Source organism: Plasmodium cynomolgi, chromosome 7 (genome assembly GCF_000321355.1).
Source record: "Plasmodium cynomolgi strain B DNA, chromosome 7, whole genome shotgun sequence".
Classification (NCBI taxonomy): domain Eukaryota; phylum Apicomplexa; class Aconoidasida; order Haemosporida; family Plasmodiidae; genus Plasmodium; species Plasmodium cynomolgi.
Window position 1 is genome coordinate 887,000 of NC_020400.1, and position 14,966 is coordinate 901,965.

A 14,966-nucleotide genomic window follows, 5' to 3' on the forward strand; every position below is an offset into this window, starting at 1 on the left:
TTTTCTTTCTCTTTCCTTTTTTTTTTTTTTGCGCTTCATCGAAGGCGAGGCAGACTATCGCCTCACAGCGGAGCACCTCTTAGGTGGATAATTATTTACATTGACCTGACCCCAAAGTTGCGGAAACGCAATTTACCGCTCACTCAAGAAGCGCTACATTTACCGATCTGGCTTTCCTCCGTTTGTCTCCTCAGTTTGGGTTCCCATTTTGTCTTCTTTCTTTCCTCCTCGGCTTTGGTTCCCATTTTTTCTTCTTTCCTTCCTCCTCAGTTTTGCCAATTTGTCTCCAAAGTCGCTACTACATCTTTTGCCGTGCCCCCAAAGGTGCCAAAAAAATACAAAAACGCAGAGATGATGGTGAGACGGGGCCTTCTTCTCCATTTTGCATTGTTCTGTTTGTCCTATGTTGCAAAATGTAAAGTGCCCAATGGAGGAGGGTACGAACATGCGCATAGCAGATTCGTCCAAAGTAAAATTAACGTCCTGACTTGGTTGACCAACGTGTACGTAGGAAAAACGTATTACCTTTTTAAGGAGGAACCAAAAAAAAGCGCCTCTGATAATGATGAGGCAGAGACAAAAAAAAGTAGAAGTAGACCCACTTGTAGACAGCGTTTGATACTTCACAATCCGGTCGGAGATTACATTATGTTTTCTTCCCTTTCGTGTTCCCCTGACTTTTCTTCCCCCGCAGAATATACCCATCCGAAACGCCCAAATATTTTAAAAAGCATTTGGATTACCGTAAAAAAGGAAAAGAAGAAACAGCCACTTCGACACGTGCCAAAAGAAAAAATTGCCGATTCTTCTTCTCACCCGCTTGAGTAACAACTGAATCGTCATCCCTGCATGTTCATGCTTTTATTTATTTTTTTTTTTGTTCAACCTAGGAGGGTAGGTGTACAAAAAGAGGAGCAGCCGAGAAACGCGCAACAGTTGAGAAGTGTCTACCTTAGCGGAAGCTAAAATAACATAGCAAAAGTAAAGCCTCCCCCCCCAAAAAAAAATGCCAAAAATTAACACCCCTATGTCATTTCCTAATACACTTTGACTCTCCCCCCAAGATGTCGCGAATATTTCTTAAAGCCGACTTACGACCCAGTCGATCTGAGTAAAGGACTCCACAAAACAATGTGCATGATATGTGTGTCATAGTAGGACCCACCTGTATACCTGCAGTTTGTAAAAAGATGCAACAATCTCATATATAAACCCCCTTCTCCTCTTGTGGTGTCTCCCCCTTTTTTTTTTTTTCCCAGATAACCAATGGCTCCAAACGGATAACTGGCAGATCGACAATGAGAAGGCAGTGATAGAGTACAAGGGGAAGGACAGCTGTAGAGAATCGGTAATGAATATAATCCCGTACGAGACACGTCTATATTATGTGTATGCTTTGTGTATGATTTGTGTGTGCATATGTGGGCAGATGGATGAGAGGAGGTCTTCTCCCTTTTCTGCGCCTACTAATAAAACAAACTTCATCTCCCCTTTAGAATCATCCCTTTCCATTTGGATGGCTAGACAACAGGTTACTCCTCCCCAACTGCGCACACACCAACGTGGTCGAATATAAGTGACTATAGGGGGGGTGCAATCTCCGTTAATAAGTCCACTAGTGCATTTTTTTTTTTTTCTCTTCACAATTGTGCTTATGACTACAGGATGAGCACGCGGACGTCCCTAATCAAAAGGGACTTCTTCTGCAAGGTGGGCAGGAGAGAGTGCACTTGCACGGAGCGTCTCGCGTTCGTTTGGCATGTCCGCCCGGCAGGCTTACGCTTGATTACGCCCACGCAGGGGAACCCACGCATGGACATCCATACATGGACCCCCATACATGGACACCCATACATACGCCGACGTACGCTTACGCTGACTTACGATGACGTACTCGCTTGCCTGTGACAGAAAACCATAGCCCAACTGGAGGTCCAAATGAACGACGCGCAGTCGTGCGGGTTGATTTTTCGCATCGTCGGGGAGCGCAACTACTGGGGGCTGCTAATAGACAACAAGGTTTTAAAGCTCGTTCGCGTCAGGGAGGGCGAGTTGTTGGTGCTCAAGGGTAGGAAAAGACTACACATGTGTAACTGTGCAGTTATATATGCATACATGTGGAGGTGACTCCTTGTTGATCTATCCAGAAGGGGGTCCCTTCCTATCATGCTTTCTCAGTGCACATACATAAGGGAAAAACATAAGTGTGCACTTCGCCTCCCCCCTTTTTCCTATTCCCGACTTAGAATTCAAAGAATTAAAGATCAAAAGCGACGAGTGGTACGTCCTATTTGCGCAAGAGGTGATAAAGGACATAAAGGTTAAGGCGGGGAAGTATGGCGACCTGTCCGTTGACTATCTGAGGAAAAGCGAAGACGAGTCGGAGTATAGTACACCTAAGCAGGTGAGTCTGAGCGAGGACGCGGTCATATGGGTCTACCAATTCGTGGCGAGAGAATGAGGGACTACCCCCTCTCATTCATGGCACCCTTGCACGCCGTCCCTCCCTCCTCTACACCCGCACACTCTTAACCTTTCATAGGGCGCGTTTGGATTGTTGGCCAACAAGGGGAACTGCAAATTTAGGAACATCGTAATGTTCATTGGTGGCGCGGTGCGACCGCCTCGCCGGTCTGAAGAGTTACCTCAGTGTATCAGTTCGCTTACCGCTTGGCTGACCGCTTGGCTGACCGCTTGACTGACCGCTTGGCTGACCTCTTCTCTCTATAACTGCTTCCCCCACCACGTCGACAGGTGCTGCGCGGGAAAAAGTGGAGCACAGAGTACGAAAAGCTGAAGAAGGGAACCCCCTCCCTGCTGTACAACCTGGAGGAAATAGAGTCCCTATATGAAAATTTTAAAGGTGCATTTTGAGGGCCTAATATGTGAGGAGTCACGAAAGGGGCAAACAATAATCGACGTCCTACATGGAAGCGAAACGCACGTGATTGCCGGGGTTGTACTTGGGGAGAGTGTAGAGCGGGCTCTTCAGTTCCTCCCCTATCCCCGTAACTCCCTTTCCGCGGTTACGTCAGCTATATTAAAATGGGTTATCCGTAAAAGGTATATCCTCTTTCCCGCCCTGCTGACAGATTGGTGCCCCCAGGCGTCCCTATGTGAAAGGAGTAAATACGAAAATGTGAATGTTTAGATGGCCCACGCAGGGGGATGCACATGTAGGGTTTTATCACGCACAGGCGTAGTCGTTCTTTTTTTTTTTTTCCTTTCCTTTTTCCTTTTTTTTTTTTTTTTTTTTTTTCCGCTTTGCCTTAACTTTGTTTAGCTAGCTGGAGGCGCACGTGCCGCTTTGCTTCCCAAGTTCGCAAAAGGGTACCCGCGCGTGAGGGGCTACCTCTCAGTGAAAACGTGGAAACGTGAAAACCATGCGTCTGTGGCTGCATGTGTGGAAGCACTACTTGCCCCCCTTTGCTAAGTTGTGCTTTTGCCCATTCGTGCGTTTTCCCCGGTGACCGCGTCTAACACAGGGGTAGCTTCACTCCTACTTCCTTTTGCATCCGAAAGTTACACCACATGGAGCGGCGCGTGGTGAGCCTCTTCGTTGACTTCTTCGACTCTTACTCCTACAACATCGTGCACTACCTGCGAAAGGTGAACGGTACGGAACCGATAGTCGTGCACCCGGGGGAGCTAACCATTGAAGATTTTTTGAGCAAATATTATCACCAAGTGGACAATGTAGTGATCTCCCCAGGGTATGGAAACCCTGAAACGGGGAAAAGCAACAAAAACGACCTAATCGCAGGGATACTGGAGAGGAAGATCGACATTCCAATCCTGGGTATATGCTTTGGGCACCAATTAATTTGCCACCTCTACGGGTGTAAAATAAAAAAAGTAAAGAATATGTTTCATGGGGACACGAATATAATTAATATATGCAAGTACCAAAATGTAGCTAGCGATTTGTTTGAAAATGTAAAGGACGGATTCAAAGCGACATGTTATAACTCTCTAAAGGTGAGCAAAAGGGTGAGTGATCCATTGAGGATTACTTGCTACTCTCTTTGTGGAAATGAATTCATAGTTATGGGCACGCAACATAAAGACCTCCCATACTACACTGTCCAATATCACCCGGAGTCCATCGAAAGCGATTTTAGTGACACCTTTTTTGAAAATTTTAAAAAGATTACACTAAAACGAGGAGGTGGACGTAGGGGAAGACAAGCCACTGTCAACTATGCAGAGCACCAACTGTGGAGTAAACACCTGCAAGGAGAATCTCCAAAGAAGCTTCCCCCAAATGGACGGGGACAGAAACAGTGGAAAATAAAACTTGTAAAACTTTCAGGGGTCCACAACTTACGTAATTTCTCGCAGGCCATTTTTAAAGCCATTTGTTATGACCCAAATGATGTGTCTTTTTGGCTGGACAGCAACGGGGAATTTTGGGATGCCCCTCTAGAGGGCTCCTACTCCAAGGGGGGGATCCAACAGGGTGGAGGTGACAGTGTGGATAGAAGCCCCACGCATGGCAGTCACCCAAATAGCAGCCACCCAAATAGCAGTCACCCCAATGGCAGTCACCCAAATGGCAGCCACCCACATAGCAGTCACCCACATAGCAGTCACCCCAATACCAGCTGCAGATTTTCCTACATGGGAAATGCGAAAGGGCATTTAAGCGAACTGTTAGAATATTACTACTCAGAGGATGGGGAAGGGAACCAAATTAATGGAACAATCATTCAGTTGGGGAAAGGGCCAAGCGACGAATCGTATCGAGTGAGGCACTACAGTGAGGACCCAAACAACTGCCTGGTGCATCACATGAGAGACAGGATAAATCTCTTTAAGGGTAACTATAATATCCACTTAGAGGAGGTCAAAATGGGGAAGTGGGATGGCACCTTCAGTGAGTGCAGAACGAGCCGTGGTGAGAAGAGCATGGCGAATCGCTCCACGGGGGAGGAAGGAGAAGAAGGAGAAGAAGCAGGAGACGGAGAGGAAGGACAACTCCCCCCTGATGGTTATCCCTACGAAGGCTACCTTCCGAAAGGGGCAATCGAAGAGGACCAATTCGTGAAGCATAAGGACTCCTGCCTCTTGGGCTACTTTGGCTTCTTCACATACGAATATAATTACGAGACCATGAAAAATTTGTATGAAAAAAAGTGGAAGAATCATGCGGAGGACAGGCACTCGAAGAATGCCATCCCCATTTCTGTTTTTATTTTCCCTCAGAATTTTATCTCTCTCGATTTGGTCAGTAATAATATTTACTTAATTTCGCTCGAACCGGAGGAGCCCTATTTTAAGTCTCCCCTGGGGCACTCCCCCCCCGTCTGCAGCAGCCAAGAAGTGCACGACCTCCTACGGTACAATGCCAAATGGAATCGCAAAGCCATCCGCAAAATTGCCGCAATTGTTAAGACAAAACGGGAATGCTGCGATCGTGTGGAATGCTGTGATCGTGTGGAATGCTGTGATCGTGTGGAGTGCTGCCAACGTGTGGAGTGCTGCCAACGTGGTATGGTTCCCCCTGTAAGCACCCCCCCGGAGTGTCCCCCACACCATGAGGAGTTACCGAACACGAACGAAGCAAATGAAAACAAAATTGTATTTAGCCCACTGGTAGGTAAAGATGAATATATGGAAAATGTAAAACGGTGCAAAGAGTACATTGAAAAGGGGCATTCATATGAACTTTGCTTAACGACCCAATTTCTAGGGTATTATTTCGTGTCGGATCGTAATGCACCCTCTGTAGATTTTCTAAACATGTACTTGCATGTAAGGCATGTCAATAAAGTTGCCTACAGTTGTTACATTCACTACTGGAGAAAAATCCACACTGAGTCAGTACCCCTCCAAGTAAGTACCAACCCCGTGATCGATGAAGAATTACAATTTACAGTCATGTGTCTTAGTCCGGAGGAATTCCTTCGAAAGGATAAAGACGATGTCCTCTTTAGTAAGCCAATCAAAGGGACCATAAGGAGAGGAAAGTCGGATGAAGAGGATGCAAAAATGAAAAGGCAACTGCTCAATAGTAAAAAAGACAGAGCAGAAAATCTTATGATTGTAGATCTCACTACAAACGATTTTCACAGGATTTGCCAAACTGATACCGTTCGTGTTAGCCACTTATTTCAGATTGAGAGCTATGCTTATCTCCACCAAATGGTTTCCCAAATACGTGGAAGGCTTTCCCCTGGGAAATCCTTTGCAGATGCCATTGTCAATATTTTTCCAGGCGGTTCCATGACGGGTGCGCCCAAGCCCATATCTATGTCGCTTCTGCAAAGGTGGGGCGGAACACTGCAGCGCCGGCGCAACGGCACAGCGGCATAGCGGCTCAGCGGCGCAACGGTGCAAACGCTACCATGAAGTGAGCACCGCACCGTACATTGCAAATTTGCGCCTCCACATTGTCACCCCATTCCAGGCACATCACAACACTCCCTCGACACACTCCCTCGACACACTCCCTTGACACACTCCCTTGACACACTCTCTCCCCACCCCCGTGCAGCATCGAAAAGGCCCCCCGGGGGGTTTACTCCGGATCCATTGGGTTCATCTCCGTGCAGGGCAATTTTGTCCTTAACATCGTCATTCGAACGGCCGTGGTGCAAAACAACACGGTAAGGCGGCAGGCGTGAGCAAGTGGCCAAAACTGCACACCATTAACTGCGACCAATTTGCATTCACTCGACCCTTTTTTTTTTATTTTATTATTTTTTGTTATATATTTTTTTTTTCTCCCCCCGCCTTGACAGATCTCCATCGGGGCCGGTGGCGCCGTCACTATCAAGAGTGATGAGACGGAGGAGTACAACGAAATGCTCCTTAAGTTTATGAGCGTGGCGAGGCCAATTTGGTAAGTCCTCCAGTGTGTAGGATAAAGGCACATCATGTGCGCCCCTTCCATGGGCGCCCATTCGGCCTTTGCGTACACGATTCCGTGAGGAAATATTGTGAGCAAGTAGACGAAGAGGAGAGGCGTACATTTCTTCACCAGTTTTGTCCAAATATGATGTCCCATTTATCACCCACCACCTCTTTTGTCTTCCCAGCTCCTACCTGATGAAACAACACAACGTCCATGTGGAACACAAACTTTAGTCACATCAGGGGTTATTTTCTTTTTTTTCCCCCCCCTTTTTTTTTTATTACTCCATTTTTTCACTTACCGCAAGAAGGAAAAAAAAAAAAAAAGAATGAGAGAGTTTCCTTTTTTTTTTTGACCCCTTTATATGTATAGCCTCTACCTGCGAAGGGGCGCCTGTGTTTTTTTTTTGCCACTTGGCACGGGGCGAATGTAAGCAGCACGTGTAGTTATGCCGTGTAGTAAAATGCACTAACGTGTACTCTTATGTAGGCATTCTTAGCTCCCCGCTGTTCACCCTCTCCCTACCTCAGGCACATCCAAACGATCACCGTTTTTTTTTTTTCTTTTTTTAAGAAATGTACCCACCATTCTTATACCCATGATGGTGGGCCCCTTTGAACCGCTATGCTTTGTGCACTCCACTTATGAATGGAAGGGGCAACAAAATGGAAGCGGCATTTATATGATGTTCTCTCCTTTGGCACATTCATTTAGCGGAGGGGGGTACACGCTACATATAAAATGCATGCCACATGCTGCATAATGCGTATCGGCACGGCGATGTGGCTGGCTCGTCAACGCTGCGCACTTATTTTTGCATTTGCGCGAAGAAAGGGAGTACGCATATAGAGGTAACTCCGCGGGGTTTGTGGAGGGGTGGTTTCTTTCTTTTCTTTTTTGTGTATGCCATGCGCTCCCATCCGTGGCAGCGAGAAAAAACGAGATGCCCCCTCTCTACATGTGCAAACGTCGACTTCATCCCAACGCACAAAAGGAGCGTCAATTTTTCATTTTCAATTTTATAAAAAGGAGAAATATTTATCCCATTCTGCAAAATTAATCTCAAAAAGGTACAAATTTTTTTTTTTTTATTTTGGCAAACAACACAAAAGTGACTTTTTCTCGACGGCCATTTTTGGATAACGCCAAAGGTATATAGAAGGAGTAGTGCCACTGATTAATACTTTCTTTTTTTTCTCCCAAATATTTCGTACGCACCGTTTTTGCGGCATATTGAAATATAGCAGTAAATCACCAGAGGAGTCACCACATCCACGCAAGGTAAGCACAGTTCGCTTTGCTGGGGGGATAATGCTCGCGAAGGGGATTCCCCCCCAGGTGAGATGAGCGGTATGTCATCAGTAGAGCGAACTGTATCTCGTACTTTGCGCCGCTTCCTCCCCCCCGCAGACGCAACCATGTTGGGAAACAAGCTAAGCATCACCGACGTGAAGGACATCAAAGGGAAGAAGGTCCTAGTGCGAGTAGATTTCAACGTGCCAATTGAAAATGGAGTAATAAAGGATACGAATAGAATCACAGCAACGCTTCCCACGATTCACCATTTGAAGAAGGAAGGAGCATCTAAAATTATCCTCATTTCTCATTGTGGAAGACCGGACGGATCAAAGAATCTAAAATATACCTTAAAGCCAGTCGCAGAAACGCTAAAGACTTTACTCGGAGAAGAAGTACTTTTTCTGAGTGACTGTGTAGGAGAAGAAGTAGAACAACAGATAAACCAAGCGAAAGATAATTCAGTCATTCTTCTTGAAAATTTGCGATTTCATGTAGAAGAAGAAGGAAAAGGAGTAGATGCAGATGGAAATAAAATAAAGGCTAATAAAGAAGATATAGAAAAATTCCAAAATGACTTAACCAAATTGGGAGATATATTTATTAATGATGCTTTTGGAACAGCTCACCGAGCACACAGTAGTATGGTTGGAATTAAACTAAATGTAAAAGCATCTGGATTTTTGATGAAAAAAGAATTGGAATATTTTAGTAAAGCTTTGGAAAATCCTCAGAGACCACTGCTAGCCATTTTGGGTGGAGCCAAAGTATCAGATAAAATTCAATTAATAAAGAATCTGTTAGATAAGGTAGATAAAATGATCATAGGAGGAGGAATGGCTTATACTTTCAAATATGTTTTGAATAATATGAAAATTGGAGATTCCCTTTTTGATGAAGCTGGTAGCAAAATTGTGAATGAAATTATGGAGAAAGCGAAGGCGAAGAATGTAGAGATTTACCTCCCTGTTGATTTTAAAGTAGCTGACAAATTTGATAATAATGCTAACACAAAAATTGTGACAGATGTGGAAGGTATTGAGGATCATTGGATGGGACTTGATGCTGGACCTAAGAGTATAGAAAATTACAAGAACGTCATTTTAGGTTCTAAAACAATTATTTGGAATGGACCCCAGGGTGTATTTGAGATGCCGAATTTTGCTAAGGGTAGTATTGAATGCCTCAAGTTAGTCATTGAAGCTACGAAGAATGGAGCCATAACCATCGTCGGTGGGGGAGATACTGCTTCGCTAGTGGAACAACAACAGAAGAAGAACGAAATTAGCCATGTGTCCACTGGTGGAGGGGCTTCCCTTGAGTTACTAGAAGGGAAGGAGCTCCCAGGTGTGTTGGCCCTCTCGAACAAGTAACGGCCCAGCAGAGGAAAGCAGCTGTACCGTTTGCGCGTAGGCATGCGCGGGTGGGGAGACCCGTGGGAGGATGACGACCCTGTTGTGTGTACCCGCTACTCTTTAGGAGTAGTAAGATTACCTTTTTCGCAACGGGGTCTCTCGCAACGAGGTCATTCGCAGTGGTACCTCTTCCCACGGGGTCTCTCGCAGTGGTGTCTCTTCCCACGGGGGGCGTTTCCGCGCAAGCGCTTGCCCCGCCCGCCCCACGCGCAGCTGCGTCTGCATAGAGTGATCACGTGTGTTACATTCCCACGCATAAGTACGTAAGCACCATCGCGGGGGCGGTCCCTGAGCTGTTCCCCATTGTGCTACACCCCATTGTACCGCTCCCCATTGTGCCGCTCCCCATTGTACCGCTCCCCATTGTACTACACCCCATCGTACCGCACCCCACTGAGTGATTCGCCGCCGAGACGCGGCCGCCTAACCATCTTTTTTTTTCCACCCGTCCTGAACCAATCGAACGCACCAACTCATATCGTGTTTCACCTACAAAATTGCGACGCAGTACCAACGCACGAGATGGGTAGTCGTGCATTCATTCCGCAAGGGGGTACCAAACGTTTATGGCTATCTAACAAGGAAAGGTGCAGCCACGGTGGAGCCCACTCCCATTCCGGTGAGAAAAATGATCTCACTGAAATGGATGCGCAGAAGAACGAGGGGGAAAAACTTGCCTTACCAGGCTAACACTCCCCCTTGGTAATCCACAGCACGTCGGAGGTGCACATGCACTCGTTCGTGCAAAAAGGGTTGCACTTATATATGGTACTGTTTTTCCACACACACACACACCCTGCGCTCCTTGCTGCTCGCGCGTTCTGAAGGAAAAAGGTGAAATATTTTTTTTTTTTTTTTGCTAAGGGGTTAGTAGAATTTCCACACCAAACAAGGGAACACGGTTGCGATTTACCTTTAAAGCGTTGTATCACTTCCTTTGGGGTGTGACTCCGCTTAACCATTTCGTTTTCGTTCCCCCGAGTGGTGCACCCTTATATGATGAACGATGAACCCCTTTTACACTACAAAATGGGTCCGCTTAAAGATTCATCCTTTCGCGGAGAGTATGATCTCAGGAGCTACATTTTGGGGTGATGCCATCCCACCTTCGGCTTACCCCTAAAAAGGGGGCAATTCACAATTTGATAGGTTTTTCCTTCCCCCCCCTCCGATTGAAGCGTGTGTCAATATGTGGGCACCGGAGCGAACGTGAACATGTACCCGAAGCGAGTGGATATTTGCCGGAGTGGGTTTACTCCAGTTTGCCTCACCTGGTTGGTCACTCTGCACTGCCGCACATCACCCCCTTGAACGGCAGGGGCTTTTCCTTCACATGCAAAATTTCGGCCGGGCGTTTTGTTTTGAGGCACTGTTTTCTCCCATTGGGGCATAAGCGCTTCAGAGGATATTTTTTTCGAGCATACGGGAATATTTTTTTTTGTCTCCCATTTGGCCAAAAGTTGGTAACAATTTTGCGATATTTTGTCCAGGGTTTTTATGTATGATCTGTGCATGATTTGTCAACCTTTTGTCAATTTTTTGTCAACTTTTTGTCAATTTTTTGGCAGTTTTTTGCCACACTTTTGTCACACTTTTGCCACACATTTGCCACACATTTGCCACACTTTTTCCACTCTTTTGCCACATTTTGCCAATTTTATGCGCTCCGGGTGCTGCTTACCCCCTTTGGTGGGAGCCCCCAGTTTGGTGAAATACACACACAAGGCCAAAGCACCTACCGGGGGGTCCTTCCTCAATCAGAGGTAAGAGAACCGCCCCAGAACAAACACTCACCACGAGGGTTCACACCAGGTGGGGGTGGCACCTCATTTCTAGAAAAGGCAGAGATTATAAGAGAACCTGCACAAGGTTAAACCCCCCACATTGAGGATGACTAGCTATTCTAAAATGAGTAAGGAAAAAAAAAAAAAAAATTTGATAGCTTCTATCGAAAGTACCATATTATCGCTTTGAAGCTGCCTATACTTAGGAGCGTATGATTACCCGCACGTGTACCCTTTTGTCTGATGCTCCTTCCCCCCACACACACGCGAAGAACCCCTGCAGTTCTCCAGCGCAGCCGAGCTGTTCGACTTCATACAGGACGAGAAGAATGACGTGGAGATCGTGGCGTGCATCATTAGTAACCTGCTAGGGAGTTTCTTCAAGTGCTTCTTCTATGTGCCGGAAATTTCTCTGGCCAAGTTGGAGAATGGCTTCCCCTTTGACGGGTCCTCCATTAAGCTATGCGCAGATGCAGAGGTCAGCGATTTCTACATAAAAGTGGATGTATCCACGTGCTTTATTGAAAAATGTGACGGAAGGAACATGCTAAATGTATTATGCGACATTAAAAGGTATAACGGGTTTGACTACTACAAATGCCCTCGAACCATTTTGAAGAAAACGTGCAGTTTTATCAAGAAGGAAAATATAGTGGACACAATATTCATAGGGAACGAAATTGAGTTTTTCATTTTCGACAAGGTGAATTTTGGCCTCGATGATTATGACAGTTATTTGAAGGTCTTCGACAGGGAGGCCTTTTCTTGTAAAAATGGTGGCAATGGACATTCTTCCGCAAGTAATGGAGAACATGGTACTACTGCTAGTCTGGCTTGCTCCACCTACCCCACTGGCACTGGCAACATGTCAACAAATGATGACAGTAAGAAGGTGAAAAAAAAATGTGGCTATTTTGCCACAGACCCATATGATACTTCCAACATGATCAAGCTACGAATTTGCAGAATCTTAAACAGTCTGAATATTCACGTGCAGAAGTATCACCATGAGGTTTCGACTAGCCAACACGAGATATCTTTGAAATATTTTGACGCAGTTAAAAATGCAGATAATTTACTCCTCACCAAACAGGTAATAAAAAATGCCGTCCATAATTTCAACCGAACAGCTACCTTCATGCCCAAACCTCTAGTAAGTGATAATGGAAGCGGCCTACACTGTAACATATCCCTTTGGAAGGATAACAAAAATATATTTTTTGCTGATGACCCTTCCACCTTTTTCCTTTCCAAAGAGGCCTTTTATTTTATGAATGGAATTATTAGACATGCCAAAGCGTTACAAGCCTTTTGTAATTCCACCATGAATTCATATAAAAGGTTAGTCCCAGGATTTGAAACTTGTCAGAAGCTGTTTTATTCCTTTGGCTCAAGAAATGCTGTTATTAGGTTATCCATGATTAATTACAATAACCCAAGTGAAAAACGAATTGAGTTTCGATTGCCTGATTATGCCAACTCTCCTCACTTAGTTCTTGCTGCCATCATCCTGGCAGGATATGATGGTATCAAATCGAAGGAACAACCACTGGTACCATTCGAGAGTAAAGATAACACCTTTTTTATTTCCAGCATTTTTTCCAATTACGTTGAGAATACACAAAATTTCAAAACTCTTACACATGCACTAGAGGGCTACGACACCCTTCATGATGTGAAGAAGAGTCCAGAATTTGTTGACTTCTTCACTTGCAAGGAGCCCGAGAATATATGCTTTTCTTTGGAGGACAGTTTGGATGCCTTGGAGAAGGACCACGCCTTTTTGACGCGGGACGGAATCTTCACGGAGGTGCGTCTCGGCACGCCTGGTTCCGCGGATGCCTACCCGTTTGTTCGCCCGTTTGTTTACCCCGTTTGTTTGCCCTTTTTGTTTACCCCGTTTGTTTGCCCCATTTGTTTGTCCTTTTTGTTTACCCCGTTTGTTTGCCCCGTTTGTTCGCCCCGTTTGTTTGCCCCATTTGTTGGCCCCCTTTTTTCCCCAACGCAGGAAGTCATTGAGGAGTATATAAAGTTCAAGAGGGACGAAATAGCAGCCTACAGAAGGAAGGTCACTCCGTACGATTACTACTTATATTACGACTGCTAGGCGGAAGTGGCACGTACGTCTGGACACGCGCAGCGACTGGCCGGGCTGGAAAGTGAGCCCCGCCAGTTCGACTTCATGGTTGTATGATGGACATGATGGAGACGTTTAACCTGCTGCTTCTGATTAACGAGGCTGCTTTTTTTTTTTCAAAACGAAGAATGATATGTCTCTGTGTATATGCGTATGCCAATCATTCCGGTATACCTTTGACTGTGATTTATTTCCCCGCCATCACCGCCTTCTCCATTTTTTCTCTCCACAATTTTGAAACTTTTTTTCATGATAAATGTTACCGCTGCTGGTGAGCGAATTGTTAGTTAAGACAAAAAAAAGTCGGCGCAAAAGTCGGCGTAAAAAGTAAACGTGAAAGGACGCAATTTTATAAAACGTGAATGGACGCAATTTTATAAAACGTGAAAGGACGCAATTTATAAAAAGTGAAATTCCCACTCTGTCTGCACCCCTATGGGCACTTCAAAAAATGGCAAAACAAAGGGGAACGGAAAAGGTGAAAAAAAATTCTGAACAGTCAGGTAAAAAAAAAAAAAAAAAAAGACAAAACTTTAAATTAAATGTGGATGGTGGACAAATTGACTGCCTCCGAGGGGTTGCTGCAATATTTCCGTTGGCAAAAGGATAGTAACCTTAAAAAAAAAAAGGGGAGGGGGAAGTAGCGAAAAGAGGAATATAACACATACGGAAAGAACCAAAACGTAACAATTCACATCATTTTTTATTTTGTGCTGAGCGAGTTGGCGAGCATAAGTCATGCGACATACAACACGCGGCGGTACGAGTAGAGGCAAGCGAATTTGCATTTGGCCACACCCATAACGCGCAAAGACGCGACAGCGCAAGAGTGAAAGAACGAAACGACGCAGCTGCCTTTTACCTTTTAATCATTTGAATATATTTCCTCGTCGTTTCATCATTAAGGATGTGTGCAACCTGGGGAAGAGGGGGTGGGGAAAGCACGCCAATGCAAATTCGCCGTCTTGTAAAAAAGTTGCTGCGCATGCGGGGAATTGTCGCCACGCAGAAAACGCCCCTATCGGAAGGTGCACACAAATGAGAGCAGAAGCAGACGCGCCTTTTCCCATTTACATGCCCCTTTCTTACCTCCGACGCGAAAATTTTGGATCGTCCAGCACGTTCGTGAATCCCAACCATCGTGACCCCCATGGGCCAGGCGGCGTTCCCTATGGCGAGTAGCATATACCTACGGGGGAAATAGCACACAAGTTCGAATTTTCGAATGTTCTAATGTTTAAGTATTCATTTGTACACGAATGTATGTACGCAGGGTTAGCCCCATTGTGGAGACACAATAGACCGTGCCGCTGAGAAAGTGGCCGCTTGGCTTGGCCTCCTTTAACACTCCCCCTTACGCATCGTGCGCCGCTTTGAAGTTCCTCTCCTGGCAACGAGAAACGATGTTGTATATTTTGTCCAGCACGTCTGCTTCCAGGCTGAAAAGAAAAAAAAAAAAAAAAAAGAATTAACTACTA

The 14,966-nt window shown here is 45.5% G+C and overlaps 5 protein-coding genes across 5 annotated transcripts in view; 4 read left to right on the forward strand and 1 right to left on the reverse strand.

Annotated features, from left to right (window-relative positions):
• Window positions 1-270: 270 nt before the first annotated feature.
• Window positions 271-3,139, forward strand: PCYB_072990 (hypothetical protein). The gene is made up of 10 exons (XM_004221696.1): window positions 271-592; window positions 695-824; window positions 1,065-1,111; window positions 1,260-1,348; window positions 1,497-1,580; window positions 1,939-2,068; window positions 2,247-2,404; window positions 2,543-2,614; window positions 2,755-2,863; window positions 3,093-3,139. Exons 1-5 carry the CDS (start codon window positions 352-354, stop codon window positions 1,578-1,580), a joined length of 591 nt encoding a protein of 196 aa, XP_004221744.1. The 5' UTR covers window positions 271-351; the 3' UTR covers window positions 1,939-2,068; window positions 2,247-2,404; window positions 2,543-2,614; window positions 2,755-2,863; window positions 3,093-3,139.
• Window positions 3,140-3,531: 392 nt separating this feature from the next.
• On the forward strand, window positions 3,532-6,848 carry PCYB_073000 (para-aminobenzoic acid synthetase; the record flags this gene model as incomplete). The annotated part of the gene is made up of 3 exons (XM_004221697.1): window positions 3,532-6,269; window positions 6,497-6,608; window positions 6,744-6,848. The coding sequence occupies 3 exons, from the start codon at window positions 3,532-3,534 to the stop codon at window positions 6,846-6,848; spliced, it is 2,955 nt and encodes a 984-aa protein (XP_004221745.1).
• A 1,426-nt stretch (window positions 6,849-8,274) lies between these two features.
• PCYB_073010 (phosphoglycerate kinase) lies at window positions 8,275-9,525 on the forward strand (the record flags this gene model as incomplete). The annotated part of the gene is made up of 1 exon (XM_004221698.1): window positions 8,275-9,525. The coding sequence occupies one exon, from the start codon at window positions 8,275-8,277 to the stop codon at window positions 9,523-9,525; it is 1,251 nt and encodes a 416-aa protein (XP_004221746.1).
• Window positions 9,526-11,623: 2,098 nt separating this feature from the next.
• On the forward strand, window positions 11,624-13,458 carry PCYB_073020 (glutamine synthetase; the record flags this gene model as incomplete). Its single annotated transcript, XM_004221699.1, has 2 exons — window positions 11,624-13,161; window positions 13,360-13,458. Coding segments are annotated over 2 exons (1,635 nt in total), but the record flags the coding sequence as incomplete, so codon positions are not given.
• Window positions 13,459-13,710: 252 nt separating this feature from the next.
• The window catches only part of PCYB_073030 (pre-mRNA splicing factor protein), a 3,130-nt gene continuing 1,874 nt past the window's right edge, over window positions 13,711-14,966 (reverse strand). Inside the window, exons 7-10 of the mRNA XM_004221700.1 lie at window positions 14,847-14,927; window positions 14,578-14,677; window positions 14,351-14,406; window positions 13,711-14,102 (exon numbers count right to left, since the gene is read on the reverse strand). Coding sequence (XP_004221748.1) covers window positions 14,027-14,102; window positions 14,351-14,406; window positions 14,578-14,677; window positions 14,847-14,927 — 313 coding nt within the window. The 3' untranslated portion in view covers window positions 13,711-14,026. The remainder of the gene's footprint in view (window positions 14,103-14,350; window positions 14,407-14,577; window positions 14,678-14,846; window positions 14,928-14,966) is intronic.